A 16,579-nucleotide genomic window follows, 5' to 3' on the forward strand; every position below is an offset into this window, starting at 1 on the left:
GTGAAAACCCATGCAAGGACAGAGGAAGAAGCAGCAAAAATAGCAAAATAAAGAGAGGGCTCAAGGGAGACAAAACAGTTTGGATTATAATTGTCATATTGCTGAGTAGTAATACAAGCAAGGTTACCAGGAGAGAAGTGCACAATCACACAGTGACATCATTTCCTGGTGTGGAGCAGAACGGTTATGGTGTACAGCACAGTAAAACAGCAGAAGACCGCTCAGTTGCACTGTGCTAAAACTAATTAGCAAATTATTAAAGGTATAGCAAAACACAAACGCGTGTGTTAGTGTTCATGTGTTAATTTTCCATACAATGAAAGAAAGCTCAGAAAACGGAGCATAAAAGTATCATAAAAGGTAATCCATATAATTTGTGTGCTTTATTCCGAAACCATACAATCAGGGTTTGAAATGAACACCCGCCAACCCTCCAAATGCAGGTAAAAATCAACTTGCGTGTAACGCTGTCAAATCACTAGTCAATTTGGCGTGTTACTTATTATGTTTACTCACTTTGTTGGGGAAGTTCGTATAAGCCAAATCTGTGCAGATTTAGCGCAAATACTGAACTCGTGAGTCATCATGATATATTAAATACAGCGTACTGCGCAGAATGTGGCTTACTTGAAGACACACGTCAGTACACAACAAATAACGGCACGCTTGTTAATTTACATTGAAGCAAAAACGAAGATTAAAAAGCATTTGGATAACAGAAAAGCCATTGTTATTTTCCAAAATTCAAAAAATTCTTTGTACTGTATTGATCTGTTCACCTAAAATACATTTTTGGTGAAAAGGATGAGGATGAAAGAGGAAGGGAGGAGATGGCTGGATGACAGGATTTTGTTTGAATAAGAAATTAATGTATGAAATCCAAATTTTATATTATCTATAAATTATAATATTTATTATATATTTATATATTTATATATATTTATATATATATATATATATATATATATATATATATATATATATATATATATATATATATATATATATATATATATATATATATATAAAAAATACATAAACTGAGACGTAGTTAATCTGGTTTATTTTTTTACTTTTTGGCTAGTGGAAATTCTGAATGGCTGGTAACTTAATTTAGTAGCCATATTGGCCGGCGAGTGAAAAAGTTCATTTCAAACCCTAGATACAATAGCTTTGTGTGAACAACAGATCCAATTCAAGTCATATTCAGAAGATCCAAAAACCCATGATTTTTGAGGTGATGTCTTCCTGTGCCACATTTTAATATACATGAACATAAATGAGATTTGTAATCAGCATAAATTAGTCTTTTTCTCGCACAAAGCTATCACACTGCTTTAGAGGACTTAAAATAAAACATGACTTAAAAATAAGTTGATTAACTACACTAACTAGAGAGAGAGGTGTGTGCGAGAGATGGATGGACTCACTGATATGACCCTGTCTCCCACGTGCAGGACAGTGTCTCTGTGAGCAGCTCCTCCTTCAGCAATTCGAGAGATGAAGATTCCCTGAGAATAAAGCAGGAGAACACAGTCAAGTCAACTGTAATCTCAACTCCATAAGATTTTTTTAAATGTTTTTGAAAGAAGTCTCTTGTGCTCACAAAAGCTGCATATATTTGAATTTTAAATTCACTTTTCTATTTTACTATATTTTAAAATGTAATTTATCCCTGTGATGGCAAAGCTGAATTTTCAACATCATTATCATCCAAAAATTTGAACGGTAGTAAACATCCATATTCTCAAAAAGTAATGTAAATGAGCCTATTTACTGAGACAGAGCGGTGAATTTACTGCTTTTTACATTCACAAAGAAATAAAAAAGGTCATACTCTAGAAGTGACAATGCTAAAATCACTTGCAGTGCTATTTTACAGCATTCCTGTATAGCGGTTAAGAGCTAGTGTGTATGCTGGTGTAACATGCTGCAATACCACATGCCTCTAAAGCAGAGAATATCCCACTGACCTTGGCTTGAAATTACCTGCCTTTTTTTAACGGCCCATTATAGTAAAAATAAGGGTTATTTAAAACTCTAAAAATGTATTTTAGACTGTAGATTAAAATAACCATCTACGACCTTCAAGGCCACTTCATTCTTCACAGAAAAATCTGTCAATTGATACGCAGATAGTCTTCAAGCCGCCTTTGTCAGCACTTTCACAGTGTGTTCTCTAGAAGTGTGATCAGAACACTGCATGCTGAAAACTCAATGTAGCAAACAGACAAGTTGGTGACATCAACTTGTTAGTAAAAGCGAGCACAAATGTCAAGCATAGGAACAAAAACAGGACTTACACTAACTCAGCCTAGAGTGTGTGCATGTGCTAATGTGTGACGGTCTCCTACGTGAAAGTGGTGCATAAATGAGGCCGTGTGTCAGAAAGATAGAGGGTGGTTTGATGCGTGTCTGCAGCAGAGATCCAAAAATACTTCATCCCCTGCCATTCTATAATCTATCAGCACTATCGGGTGTCAGTCCCTGTAATTCTAATCATCGCAGCCTCGGTCCGACATCCTAGAGGTGATGAGGAGCACCATACAGAGGCTTATGCAGTCCATACATTTCTGTTAAATATGTTAAACATACGGACAGAGCGAACGACCTGTCCTGTGCTCCGTAAACAAACACCGTGATAAAACAACCTGACACCAAAGCAAAGAACACACCATAAAATATTTACCACAAGGCAAGTCACAAGTGTATCTGGAAGAGCGTCTTGTTTTTACCGTGTCTCCTACTCGGTACGGGGTTGAACCTTTCCCTCCAGCAATGCTGAAACCTAAGCCTTTATCGTTGCGGATCAGACAAGTGGCTAGTCGCTGTGAAGGTCCAGTGCTAACAGCAGGTGAGGCAGGGTCCAGGAGGAAAGGCAGCCCACTGGAACGTCTCTCCCGGGGGAAATAATCATCTTCTGGTCGCAACGGGGTGGTGGTGATGGCGTTCTCTGGTTCCACCATGCGTTCTCGTAGAACGGTCATAACCACGGCTGCCCCCGAGTTACGCAAGGCCTCGACAGCTGTGTGATGCTCTGCTCCGTGCAGGTCTACTCCGTTCACCTAAGACCCGATGAATACAAAGATGGAGGACTTAAAGCTGCATGAATGACTGGATTTGTATGGGGCAACTCAAAGTTGAAAATTATAACAATGTTCACCTCAAGAAGTTTGTCTCCCACTTTGACTCCAGCACGAGCTGCAGGGCCCTCTTCTGACACTCTAGAGATGAAAATACCCTGAAAAGGACATGCGCAGTACATTAAAACAAGCTGACAACACTCTCACACACAAAAGCATTTACTAAAATTTATCTTTTACGTGAAAGCTGATTGAAAAGTACCTCATCGTCACCCTTATAGGGCGTAGATCCTTTCCCCCCTGCTATGCTGATGCCTAACCCACCAGTCTGCCTCAGGATGGACAGGTTCAGCTACAGATGAGGCAGAGATCAGACATTTACAGAAAAGTGCACAACAAAAACCTGCACAATGCATCTCAAGACATTTGCTATAATATGCACACTTAACTGACAGAACAAAATAACTAACAAAAACAAAACATGAATCTTTCATGCAGTGCATGCTTGTTTATAGAGGAAATATCTCTAATGTGAAGACTGCATCCATGTTCAGACAGATCGCATATATTGTCCCAACCAGCAGCCGCCTTTCCTTGATATTTTACACGTTGCATTCATTTACACACAATAACAATTGAGCTCAAATTTAAGGATCATTGGACAATCCATTCATATTCGGAAATACTTTTAACACAATTTGAAAGATAAATCAGAAGCACAAAAACTCTGTTGATAAGAGAAATATCAAACTTTATAAGTTGGATTAGGTGGACTGACTGTCAATTTACTGAGGTAATAAATTTGAAAACAAAATGTGTTCTAAAATTGGCTGCAAATATCAAATATTTGATATCCTCCGAATTATATTCTGGAATTCTGGAATTATAGTCTGAATCTTAAAAACTGGAGTTTGTGCCCATCATACACCATGTGATTTTCTGTGAAATCTGTCAATTCAAATATCGCTTCAAGCATCGACTTGTACAGACTGTGAACTGAGGCAAAAATCTTGGGAAATGTCATGTATTTCAGCCTTTACTCAAATTGCACAGTTTATACATAGCCATCATATGGTCTCTACACAAATATATATTGATATATTCTATACAGTAAGTTTGTTTACATTGACATATTTTGTTTAATAAGCCGACAACCAGAAAGTCATGCAAGTCTGCTTAAGCATGACTGTTGTGCATGTAAAGGAATAAATGATTAGTAAGCAGATAATTTAATTATAAGACTGTTGAAAACAGTTGTGCTGCTTAATATTTTTGTGGAAACTGGATATATATTTTTTTACAGGATTCTTTGATAAAATAGGAAGTTCAAAAACAGCACATATCTGAAATAGAAATCTTTGTAACATTATAAATATCTTTTTTGATCAATTGAAACATGATACATATTATATTGAATTTGATACATTTCAATATACTATATAAAAAAATGAAAATCATGCTGATTCCAAACTTTTGAACGGTAGTGTGTATAAAATTAGTAACACTGAACTACAGCAACGATGTTGATCCAAGATCAGTGATGGACATTTGATGGCACAAAATCGGATCAAATTCAACTACTTTAACACTATATTATGCATATTAATGCATAACACTATGCATTTTATCAAACAGTCAAAGGTCTGAAGAATCAAGGAGAGGAGGCCAGTGTTACTTGGACAGGGCACTAATGATCTGTTTGATTAATGCAGACTGTATATAGAACACATGCTCAGGTTTAAACATCACCCGTCTCAACACTTGTATTGAGTCAAGTTTTGTAGATTAATGGCAAAAATGATGGCTCCACATCTAGTTCAAGTCTAATTGTCATTAAACAATGTACTGTCACAGATTCATAGCCTAAAAAAAGAAGGCTGAAGCAATTCAATTTATAGTTATTTTTTGATAATGTCATCATGATATAGGAACATGACAAACTAATATCAATAGTAAAATTAATGACAATTTAATCAAAAAACAACTTTGTATTGACTGATTAAGTGAGGGCACACGTCACCAAACAGTCACGCCGTGACATACCCAACGGTCACAAAATGAATGTGGGGTGGTGAAATCTTTTGTGTGATGGACTAGATGTGGTTGATTCTACAGCAACAGCCATGCAAAGTGGGTATAGTGAGTGGGTAGATGGGGAAAAAAACTGAAGTGAAGACAAAATGATGTCCTTGGTCAATGAAATAAATTTCAAAATAAATTAAATAACTTCAGTGCAAAGACAGCAGTACATCAAGAATTACTTTTTAGAAAATGCAAGTACTATTCAATATCCACATATCTGTGCTAATTCTCAGAGAGAGTATCTGTCTTTATGTTGAAATTAGTTGCATCAATATCAATGGTAACATATTGTAAAATGGGATATTCATTGTATTCACATCTTTTTATATTGCACTGTGAAATAGAAAAAAACAATAATGGCTGGTTTATTTTTGGAGAATAACAAACAAAATCACACTCTGTCCGTTTCATAAGCAACTATAAAATTACTAATTTTAAGGGCTTCTGGAACATCAATTGTACATATATTTTTATGGCAAGTAAAAAATGTAAATTATTTTATTATAGCACTACTTTTGTGGGTCTTGTTCATTTAAATCAGACAAGACAGAGACACTTGTAATAAAATGCTGCAAAAAAATAAATAAATAAAAGTTTCCACTAGCTCATGTGTGCTACTAGCTCCTAGGTGGCAGAGCCTGACAGAAGGCTAGGCGGTGGAAAAGAGGGAAGAAAAACAGCAGCTGCAGCAGGCAGACAGTAATGGAACCTAGTTTGGAGAAAAACATGGAAAGGAAGCAAATATTTCTTGAAAGTTTGAGGGCAATTATAAAAAAAAAAAAAAAAAAAAAAAAAATCTTATTTTGACGTTTTTGATTACCACAGCAAATGCCTTTGTTCATAGGCTTACACTGTATTCCATTAATTTTGTTAATTACAAATTAAAGAACAGGGTCAAAATATTTTCTGTGGTAAATGACAGAATGTCATAGATGCAGTTATACAGAGCTTGTGAATGTTCTCAACCTAGGACATTCCTTTACTATCTTCAGCTAACAGAAGCGCCATGACAATGTTTTCTTCTCCAAAAACTAAGATCCATTACAGTGGTGATAAGTAAGTGTTAGTCAGCGTTTCCCTAGCCATCGGGATTGGATTAATGAAGGAATTGTATGGTGGGTCGTGATCCCCTGAGCTACAGGTGAATGATGAGTGAATGAATGAATAATAGAGAGAGAGAGAGAGAGAGAGAGAGAGAGAGAGAGAGAGAGAGAGAGAGAGAGAGAGAGAGAGAGAGAGAGAGAGAGAGAGAGAGAGAGAGAGAGAGAGAGAGAGAGAGAGGAGAGGGAGAGAGAGGGAGAGAGAGGGAGAGGGCGAGGAAAAGAGCGGGAGTTTGGGCGGAAAGAGAGTAGGTACAGACCTCTTCCTCCTCAATTCGAGCAGGCTCAATCAGCAGATTATTGACTTGATCAAATGACACCCCCTGTTAGGACAGGAACCAGCGAGAGGGCATGCAGATTAGTCAGGCCAAAACAAAAAAAACAAAACAGAAGCTGTATGACTGGGAATTGAAATAAAACAAACAAACATTCACACAGCGTACAGAATGAGACACACACACACACACACACACACACACCACCAAACACACACACACACACACACACACACACACACACACACACACACACACACCTAGGCAGGGCAGCACACACCCACAGAAAGACAGGGCGCTTCCAAACCACCACATATATATACACACAACAAACAACACTAACCTATACACTTAATGAGCTGCAAATCACAGTTAGGAGAAATCATTGTATAGTGAATGACAATAGATGAGTCATTAATGATTAGAGAGGTACTGATTGTACAGAATAACAAAACTAGTCCTGTGTCCAGTTCATCATCTGTAAATTCACTAAAAATGGCCCTGAATTTAAATTTACTAAAAATAAAAATGAGGGACTGTAATGCCAATCAACTACATGATTTTACAATTAAATTTAAGCTTTTGGTAAACCTTTATTTTGTGCTTTAAAACGACATAGCACAGCACGGGTTCTCAGACGATTCAGCTCATGAAATGCACAGCTAATATCTGTCTGCTATGCAAAAGCTTGCTATGCCTATCTGTAAAAAAGCATAATATTGCAATTAAGAAAAGACCATTACAGCCATATCACACTTTACAAAGGAAGTCTAAAATGTTTAGCAGAAAATTTAAAAAGACTTGACAAGGAAAACTAAAATCCCACCGTTACAGGTTGTCAATACCAACCCAAGACAAATCATTAGTGAGTCAGGGCTATGAAACACAGATATAAAGCAATTACCCAGATTCAGACAAATGTCAATATTCACACAAGAGCAGCAAACTACATATTTTTCAAACTGAAAACATGCACACACAAGCCCTGTGCCTACATTCCTCAGCCACCCAGCCATCCAGTCTTGGAGACCACACACACACACACACACACACACACACACACACACACACACACACACACACACACACACACACACACTTCTCTCTCTCTCCCTCTCTCTGAGTTTTTGAGCCCGGTCAGAATACTTTGAACCAGATATATACAGAACTTGGCTTCAAATATGAATTGCACATATGTAGCTTAATTAAAACACATTTAAGAAGTCAATAGCCAAGTTTACATCCACTTTTGCGCTGTTTTGTTATCGACAAAATGAATGTGCGTTAAAAAAAGATTGCGAAATTTGCTGACTCCAGCCTGTTTCCATCCAATTGGCCCTTTACCTATAAAACGGTGTATGTAATGACTTCATCCCTTAAAAAAAAGCGCATCGTTTAAAAAAACAAACAAAAAAAACAACTGCATTGTCACATTGGTTGTTGAATTGCTTAAAAAAAAAAAAAAAAAAAATCATCCCGAGTCGTTTCCATATATAATTCCACGTATATCGCAAATTATATCGTATTTGTCGCATCCCAAATATCTGTAAAATGCATAGGGTAATTAGACAATTGGAATTCACCAGTTTACGGCTTACTATTTTTATGAATAATAAGTCTATTACTAAATTAGGAAATATTAGGAAATCAAAAATCACGGTTTAGAGGGACAGCTTGTCTGACAGGACTTTATTTGACGAACCCCATGAGTTTGGACACAGGGCAGCTCGTTTGTCCTGTAGCCTATGCAAAATTTTAGGATCCATAAATAAAGATTTCTACAGTGAAATGTTTGGTCATACAGCAACAATCTTTAACGTAAGCTTTAACAGTTGCGGTTTGACGTGACCGAGAACGGGTTAGGTTCAGATCATTCAATCCAAAAAAGTTATTCGTTCTGGTTTCAGAGTACAGTAACATTTGTAACAAAACTTTATTATATATTATTAAATTGTATACATTAATTATTTTTATTAACAAGAGTAACTTTTTTTTGTAATTCGTTGTAAAGACTATTTAGACTTGATCATCAAGCAATATTGAGAAACGGGTGCAGTTGTATTATTTTTCTGAATAACTTTTATTAGATTGTAGATTGATAAGAATGCTTGCTAATAGGCTTATTATTTTTAAATGGGAGCAACTACTGCCTATTCCAAATGTATACACTGTATTTATATATGAAGAGTTCAGATGCAAAAGCCTCTAAGTGCCATCTGAAATTTTCTTCTAGAATGATCATTTTTATCAAGCTCGTATATTTAAGTTCAGTAATTTCACTTAAATGACAATTAATAGGTAATTTTCATTGCCATTTAAGTAAATTATATATATATATATATATATATATATATATATATATATATATATATATATATATATAATAGATTTAATGCACCTTTGAACTACAGAGAAATGGTGCTTTAACAGGAGTAACGGCACGAACGTGGAACCTATGTATAGGCTAATTATGTAATGTGACACCACATTTATTTGCATTAAAGCCCTTTTCACGACAAAGTGTTTCCAAATCAGTTTTTCGCGACATATGAAGTATCAACCTGGAATTTATGCGCTAAAATTAAATGGAAAAAATGTTGACATTTGCAAAAAATGACCGATAATTGGCATTTCCATCAGCTATATCAGTAAACATTTTGATGTGCTAAACATTTTTTAGCAAAAAAAACCTTGGATGGAAACCTGGCTAATGAATGATTGCAACACATTCTGTTGCATGTTTGAATGAAATGTATGTATGAAGTAAGTCTCCCGTTGTTTTTCTTTTTTTTTTTTTCAGCAAAACTCTTAACGGGCTCAAAACAATCTTTGTAGGTTGAATGATAACTATAATAATAATAATAATAAAAAAAATAATTATTCCATTGAAGAAGCGAAGTTCAGGTATAATTTAAAATTATCAGCACATAGAAAGTTTTGGAAGGGTGGGCAAAGAAGGCAGTGTGCACTGATTCCCGCAGGCAGCAGAGACAGCAAATGATGATAAGAAGCAAGAGCAGTGCTCAATAGGGTGGAGTCAAGCTGTGAAGGAGGAGCTAAACAGACAAAGGGTGGGGCAAAACAAGGAGAAGCTTTCTCATTTGAGGTTTTGTCCTTTCAATCAGACCAGGGGCAGAAGTCATCAAAACACATAAAACAAGCATTTAACATTCAGGCAAAACAGTCTAAGATATTCCTGACATACTTTTTGCATGCTGCCAGTGTCCATTCCAATGACATGATGACTCTAATACAGATAAAATGGATGAAATTGCTGCATATGAAAAAAATATATATATATTTTTACAGTGGGGTCCAAAAGCGTGAGACTACTGTTTTAGACTTGAGTGCTGCTGTCATTAAAGCAAAAAGGACACAAACCAAAGACATTGTCTTTGAAATGTTCTGATAATTTTTCATTGTACACTACCATGTAAAAGGTTTGAGGAGTAATAGCTGCTGAAAATTCAGCTTTGCCATCACAGGAATAATTTGGTTTAAAATATTTTAAATTGTAACAATGTTTTACAATATTACTGTTTACTGTATTTACAGCCTCGTTAAGCATAAAAGACTTCTTTCAAAAACACTACAAAATCTTACTGACCTTAAAGTTTTGAACGGTAGTGTAACTCAAATTGTTTTGCTGATAATATAATTTGAATATACTGTATGAAATTAGAAAAATGTAAAAGGGACACATTTACACTAGTGGTCTCAGGCTTTTAGCACTGTATTTTGTACATCTTGGGCTGAAACAATTCTGCCTCTGCACTGAGATGTGCGAGCATGTGATTATTAAACACCTCAACTGCATAAACCTTAAGACAATATAAATAGATTTCACCAGCAACCTGTCTATATACTGAGGTAACCAAGCTTTCCCCCACCGACTCCTCTAGAAGTGAGCCCTTCTTACCTTCACTGGCTGCAGGGATGAGTTCATCTGACTCAGCCTGCTGTCTTCTAGCTCAGCGGTTTCTAATCTGTGCTGGAATGGAGTATTGACTATTACTCCACCCTCGTCCTCTTCATCTTCCTCCTCCACATCATCATCCCTTTCATCCTCAGGGGTGTGAGCAGTAGGTGACAGGCCGTCATGACTGAAGCCTTGCAGCAGGGCGGCGACAGTCTCGGGTTTGGGCAACTTGGTGATCTTGAAGTGCTTTTTGTAGTGTGGTGTGTCTTTACGTATGAGCCGCTGTTTCTCGGCAGGTAAAGGTGGCGTTCGGGAGTCCTCATAGTTCCTTTCAGCATCATCTTCTTCATTCTCATCTTCCTCATCATCACCGCCACGAATGATGGGCTCTTCAGCAAAGTGCACAGTAGGCTGCAAATAAAAAAAAAAGTATTGTGAAAATGGTTTACTAACTTGCCAGTGCAGTGACTGGATTATTATTGCTCACCATCAAGGAAAAAAACCGAAATCTTTTACAGAAGGAATTAACTGCAATGTATTTACACAAACCTAAACATAATCAATACAGTAGTTTGCATGTACAAAAGAGTTCAGAGATAACATACTTAACCATTTGCATACATGAACAATAATGAAGCAGCTCACCTCAGAATACTCCACCTCCATCTCATCCAGCTCCTCCTCCTCTCGACACTGTCCATCATTAAGCTCCATCCCTGTACTGTTTATACCCCGCTTCTCGTCCTGAGAAGTGGCCGAGGCGGTGCTACTGGATGCCTGAGATTCATGACTTTGATTGGACAGCCCACTCAACCGTTTCTCCTGTGAAAAACCATCAAACACCAATAGGAATAACTGGGCAGTTTATATCTAATATTTAAATAATAATTAGTCAACAGTTTGCATGTAATATGAAATTCAAATGTATTAAATTATATTTAAGTAATAAAAATACCAAATCAAACAAATGAGACAATATTATACTTGATCACTTATTCATTCAGGAAAATGATCCAATATTACATATCTGTGAGTGGCAAAAGTATGTGAAGCTCTAGGATTAGCAGTTAATTTGAAGGTGAAATTAGTCTCCACTTGTTCTGAGATGTTTCCAATCAATGGGATGACAATCAGGTGTGTGCCCTGTTTTATTTAAAGAACAGAGATCTATTAAAGTCTATTAAACTTCACAACATGTGTTTGTGGAAGAGTATCATGGCACGGACAAAGGAGACTTCTGAGGACTTAAGAAAGAGTTGTTGTTGTTCATTAGGCTGGAAAAAGGTTGAACACCATCTTTAAAGAGTTTGGACACATTAAATCCACAGTCAGAAAGATGGGGGAAATTCAAGACAATCTCTACCCTCCCCAGGAGTGGTTGACCAACAAAGATCACTCCAAAAGTAAGATGTGTTAATAGTCTGTGAGGTCACAAAGGACCCCAGGATAACTTCTAAGCAACTCAAGGCCTATTTCACATTGGCTGATGTTAATGCTCATGAGTATACCATCAGGAGAACACTGAACAACCATGGTGTGGATGGCAGAGTTACAAGGAGAACGCAACTGCTCTCCAAAAAGAACATTGCTGCCCCTCTGCAGTTTGCTAAAGATCATGTGGACAAGCCAGAGGGCTATTGGAAAAATGTTTCCTGGACGGATGAGACCAAAATAGAACAATGAGAAGCGTTATGCTTGGAGAAAGAAAAACACTTCATTCCAACATCAGAACCTACAAAAGTATTGTGCAGGACTAATCAGCAGTTACCAGAAAAGTTTAGCTGCAGTTATTGCTACATAAGGCGGTCACACCAGATACTGAAAGCAAGAGTTCACTAACAAATGATAAAATGTAATACTGGATCCTTTTTCCCCAATAAATAAATTACAAAGTATATATTTTTGTCTCATTTGTTTGATTGGGTTCTCTTTGTCTACTTTTATGGCTTGTGTGAACATCTGATGATGTTTTGGGACATATTTATAAAGAAATATAGAACATTTTAAAGGGTTCACAATCATTCAAACACAATGGTATGTGAAGAGCAATATATCTTCATGTCTGGTATCTTGACTGATTCTTGGTAAACTAATTTATTATTACCTGAAAAAAAAAAGGATGAAACGTGAGGGAAGAGTAATAAGAGAATCCATGTGTGTGTGACGTTAATAGCATTATATAAGTTGCGACTCTTCTCTGATGATAAAAAAACGCAACTTACATTCTGGAAAATACAATATATTGTCAGTGTGCCATAATTTGATTTATACATTTATTTCCATTCAAAGTGATGGAAACTGATAAAAGCACATTTGAACCCTAATAAAATAAAGTAAAATAAAACTAAATAATTGTGCCTTTGTTTGCGTTTACCTCAGAATCCGGGGACTCCAGATCCTCATCTGGTTTGGCTATATAAGCCTCATTTCTTCTAGCTTCAATGACATTCTTCATCACCTTTAACTCGCTAGGATGTGGTGTGGCTCTCCTCTGAAGACCCTGCTGGTTCACATATACAGCAAGAGAATTAGCACATGCACACAATTTCATGTAAACAGCTGGTCAGAAATTATAAACATCCTGTACACATTTCCACACTCACCCTCCTCTCTGCCGCTGTCTCATCTTCCTCTTCGTGTTTGGAGTCATCCCGGAACTGAATGACTGATACCCTGTTCAAATTAGTGTCCGTGGGCCAGGTTTCATCAACGCTCCTGTCCAACAGATTCTCTGCAAAGAATATTACAAATTTTAATAATATGATGTGTGCATGGACTATGTATGTAGTCTCAGCTTCAGACAGCATGGCCATGGACCACCCAAAGACCTTTTTACTGACATTCAATGCACTTTTTTAAACAAGTACTTCCTAATCTGATTACTGTTGTTTCCATTAAAAATGCCTGGAACCTTACAGGTATTCAACCTTCAAAACAATCTGTATTTATTTTCGGAGAACAATCTTGTATAACTGTTCTTAGAGACTACCATGCCATTAAATTCATTTCCTGCCTAAGCGAGCGGTTCTTGTCTAGAATAAGGTGCAATGTGGGCTAGGCACTTTAGTCATGCTTTTTAGTCGAAGATCTGACTATGTGAAGCTACTATGGGTGTGACTATAATCTGCATGACAGCTCCAAAATGAGAATGGTGGAGTGTCTTACCAAGGCTTGATGAGGGCTGCTGGGGCAGCAGGTAGCAGGTGAGAACTTTTTCCCCAGTCTGCTCATCATCCTCTGTCTGGAATTTCAGCATGGGCTGAGACTGGTTCTCTGCCAGCCACATGGCCTTCAGGTTCAGATTGGCCAATGCAAACGGTAAATTCTGCAACCTGCGATAGAGAGCAATAAATAGAGAAACTTCAGTGCATGAAAGACACAGTCGGTAGAAACTCTTATGGTCACTCTGACCATCTCACATCCAAAACCTGTGATAAGGAGACTGACATAGTTTCGTCTACAGAATGTATTTTTCACCTGTTGCCTGCCACATCCAGCACGTGTAATTCTGTGGCGTTGGCGAGCTCAGCGGGTAGTTTTCCCAAGCGGTTATCTCTGAGGGAGAGTACGTTCAAGCTGACGCAACCTCCCAGCTCTGCTGGGACGTTGCTCAAGCGGTTTCGGTCCACATTCAAGTTGGTCAACTTCTTCAGCTTCCCGAGTGAGCGAGGGAAGGACTGAAAGTGAAAACAGCACAAGGAAGTTTTCAAAATGGGCTCTGCTCTGACACGTCAGCTTTCCTGTTGAAATTTGGTACTGCTAATATTGTTGACTCCTTCAGGATCAATTGTGATTACTCATTTGCAATTTTGGATGAAAGCATCCCCTAAACACAGGGATGCAAATTCTAGGGCAGGGGTGTCCAATCCTGCTCCTGCCGATCGACTGTCCTGCACAGTTCATCTCCAACCCTAATCAAACACACCTGAAGCAACCAATTAAGGTCTTCAGGATCACTTGAAAATTAAAGGCAGGTGTGTTTGATTAGGGTTGGAGATGAACTGTGCAGGACAGTCGATCGACAGGAGCAGGATTGGGCACCCCTGCTTTAGGGGGTCCGGGGTCATGCCCTCTGGGAAGATAAAAAAAATAAATAAAAAAAAAATCAGTTAAAAAAAGTGTCTTTACAGTTGGTACAGTTGGGGGGAGGGAACTCACCCTATTTAGCTAATAAAAAATCTATTAAAAAAAAATCTCTCTACTTCAGTTGTTTCAGGCCACATCCACGCTGTTGTTTTTATGGAACCCATTCAATATGACTATACAATAATAAATAAATAAATATCCTTTTAACAATAATAATATAAATGTTTTTAATACATTGAATACAATAATAGCACACCCCAAATCCAAAAAATCAGATCTACACAAACGCACAAATGACTTATTTTGGATCCAAGATTATACCCCTAAAACAAACAGATGTAAATGTAATGTAAATGGATTCCAATGAATAGTCATCTTGTTCTCTCAATCTCTTGACACAGAATTCCCACAATGGTACCATTAAGGGGAAAAAAAAAACACTGTGACAGTATAATAATATAGAAGTGATACAGAAAATATAATGTAAGGCTCCAAAACCAGCTTCACAGAATTAGAAAGTGCTGTAAGTAAAATTAAATCAGACAGTACAGAGATCAGGTGGTGTAGGGTTGTGTACCTGGAGAAGGTTCTCAGTCAGCATGAGCTCTGTCAGGTTCTCACACTCGCCAAGAGAGTCTGTGAGATGCACCAAGCGGTTCTGGTTCACTTTCAGAATTGACAACTTCTTAAGTGAGCCTGTTAGGAAAAACATTCTGGACATAAAGATTTCACCTATGCTTTGAGATAACTACAAAGACAATATATACTGCAATAGCTGTAATCAAATCAAAACAGTTTCAAGATGAACACACTGAGGACAAAAACATCACTATGAAAAAAACTGAACAGTATACATAAGTGATAGTTGAACAAAATATGGTCTCTAAACATGTAATGACAGTACAGCAATGACATGAAATAAGTCTGCTGACACTAGATGGCAGTGCTGTGATTCTCAAATCAACAGAAACATGTTTCTCAGTGGATTAGAGCAAAGAGAAACAGAATTTTAAAAATCAACTAAGACCATAATGGTTTAAAAAAAAAAATCTAATTTGCCAATTTGCACACTTTTACAGTGCTAGAGTTATGCCTTATTGTCCTAAAAGAAACCATTTTTCTTTTATTGAAACTATTTTATCATTTTCATTGTCTCCTCAAGGGAAGATTGACAAACTAGGATTTTTTTAAAATGTTCACCAGGCTAATCACAACATTCATAAGTTAATAAGTTAAATGTCAACATCCAGTGAGCATATAATGTAGCAGACTGAAATCAAAAGAGATAATTTTGAGTAAAGGTGAGGTTGTCACCATATAGGTGCTGATTTCATTTAGACTGGGTAGCACATTGTTCTCAGTAAGATGAATAAGAGGCAGGACAATGTGTTTATTGTAACACAGCTATGTCTCTATACAAAATCAAGCACAATCTAGTATTTATTGATGTTTGTAAGAGGGATATAGAGTTTCACCAATGCTGTCCGGCAAGACTTCGAGAACGTTCTCGGAGAGCAGCAGGTCTGTGAGGGCAATAAGGCCGCTGATCTCTGTGGGAAGCTCTGAAAGACGGTTTTCTGACACGTCCAGGCAAACCAGCTGCCGCAGGTTTCCCAGCTCCTGTTAAACACAGAGGTCATCTTTCAGTCAGCCGAAAGTGAATTAAGGCACTTTACTTTCCACTCCAGTTATCAGCAGAACAGGCACATGCCAAATGCAATCAACTGCACCGAAGGTAAACAATGTTTGAAAAGGACAACATCTGCATGAATTTAAACTAGATATGTAACATCATCCAGACAAATGACCCATATGATAATCAGCCAATCAGAAGCTATCTATACTTACAGGAGGTAGTGAGGAGAGCTGGTTTCTGTCCAACCATAGCTCACGAAGATTGGGCAGTGCCCCAAGTGTGTCAGGCTGAATGGAAGAAATATAAAAAGAAAGCAGATTAAAGACACAGGACATGGAAAAAAAGAGGAATTATATGAAAAGCAGCACATAATAAAGAAAGAAATTATAATATTAAAC

The 16,579-nt window shown here is 37.3% G+C and overlaps 1 protein-coding gene across 37 annotated transcripts in view; it reads right to left on the reverse strand.

Annotated features, from left to right (window-relative positions):
- scrib (scribble planar cell polarity protein) overlaps window positions 1-16,579 on the reverse strand; it is a 106,521-nt gene that overhangs the window by 28,325 nt on the left and 61,617 nt on the right. For 26 of the 37 annotated variants that reach the window (XM_081359483.1, XM_081359487.1, XM_081359480.1 and 23 more), the window contains exons 7-21: window positions 16,394-16,468; window positions 16,021-16,165; window positions 15,123-15,241; window positions 13,937-14,136; window positions 13,625-13,791; window positions 13,063-13,190; window positions 12,834-12,962; window positions 11,105-11,281; window positions 10,460-10,870; window positions 9,746-9,787; window positions 6,526-6,588; window positions 3,346-3,435; window positions 3,164-3,241; window positions 2,736-3,065; window positions 1,431-1,511 (exon numbers count right to left, since the gene is read on the reverse strand). In XM_081359483.1, coding sequence (XP_081215609.1) covers window positions 1,431-1,511; window positions 2,736-3,065; window positions 3,164-3,241; window positions 3,346-3,435; window positions 6,526-6,588; window positions 9,746-9,787; window positions 10,460-10,870; window positions 11,105-11,281; window positions 12,834-12,962; window positions 13,063-13,190; window positions 13,625-13,791; window positions 13,937-14,136; window positions 15,123-15,241; window positions 16,021-16,165; window positions 16,394-16,468 — 2,235 coding nt within the window. The remainder of the gene's footprint in view (window positions 1-1,430; window positions 1,512-2,735; window positions 3,066-3,163; window positions 3,242-3,345; window positions 3,436-6,525; window positions 6,589-9,745; window positions 9,788-10,459; window positions 10,871-11,104; window positions 11,282-12,833; window positions 12,963-13,062; window positions 13,191-13,624; window positions 13,792-13,936; window positions 14,137-15,122; window positions 15,242-16,020; window positions 16,166-16,393; window positions 16,469-16,579) is intronic. The other 11 variants (XM_081359464.1, XM_081359494.1, XM_081359491.1 and 8 more) reach the window with 5 other exon arrangements.

This window comes from Scardinius erythrophthalmus (assembly GCF_964197995.2).
Source record: "Scardinius erythrophthalmus genome assembly, chromosome: 2".
Classification (NCBI taxonomy): domain Eukaryota; kingdom Metazoa; phylum Chordata; class Actinopteri; order Cypriniformes; family Leuciscidae; genus Scardinius; species Scardinius erythrophthalmus.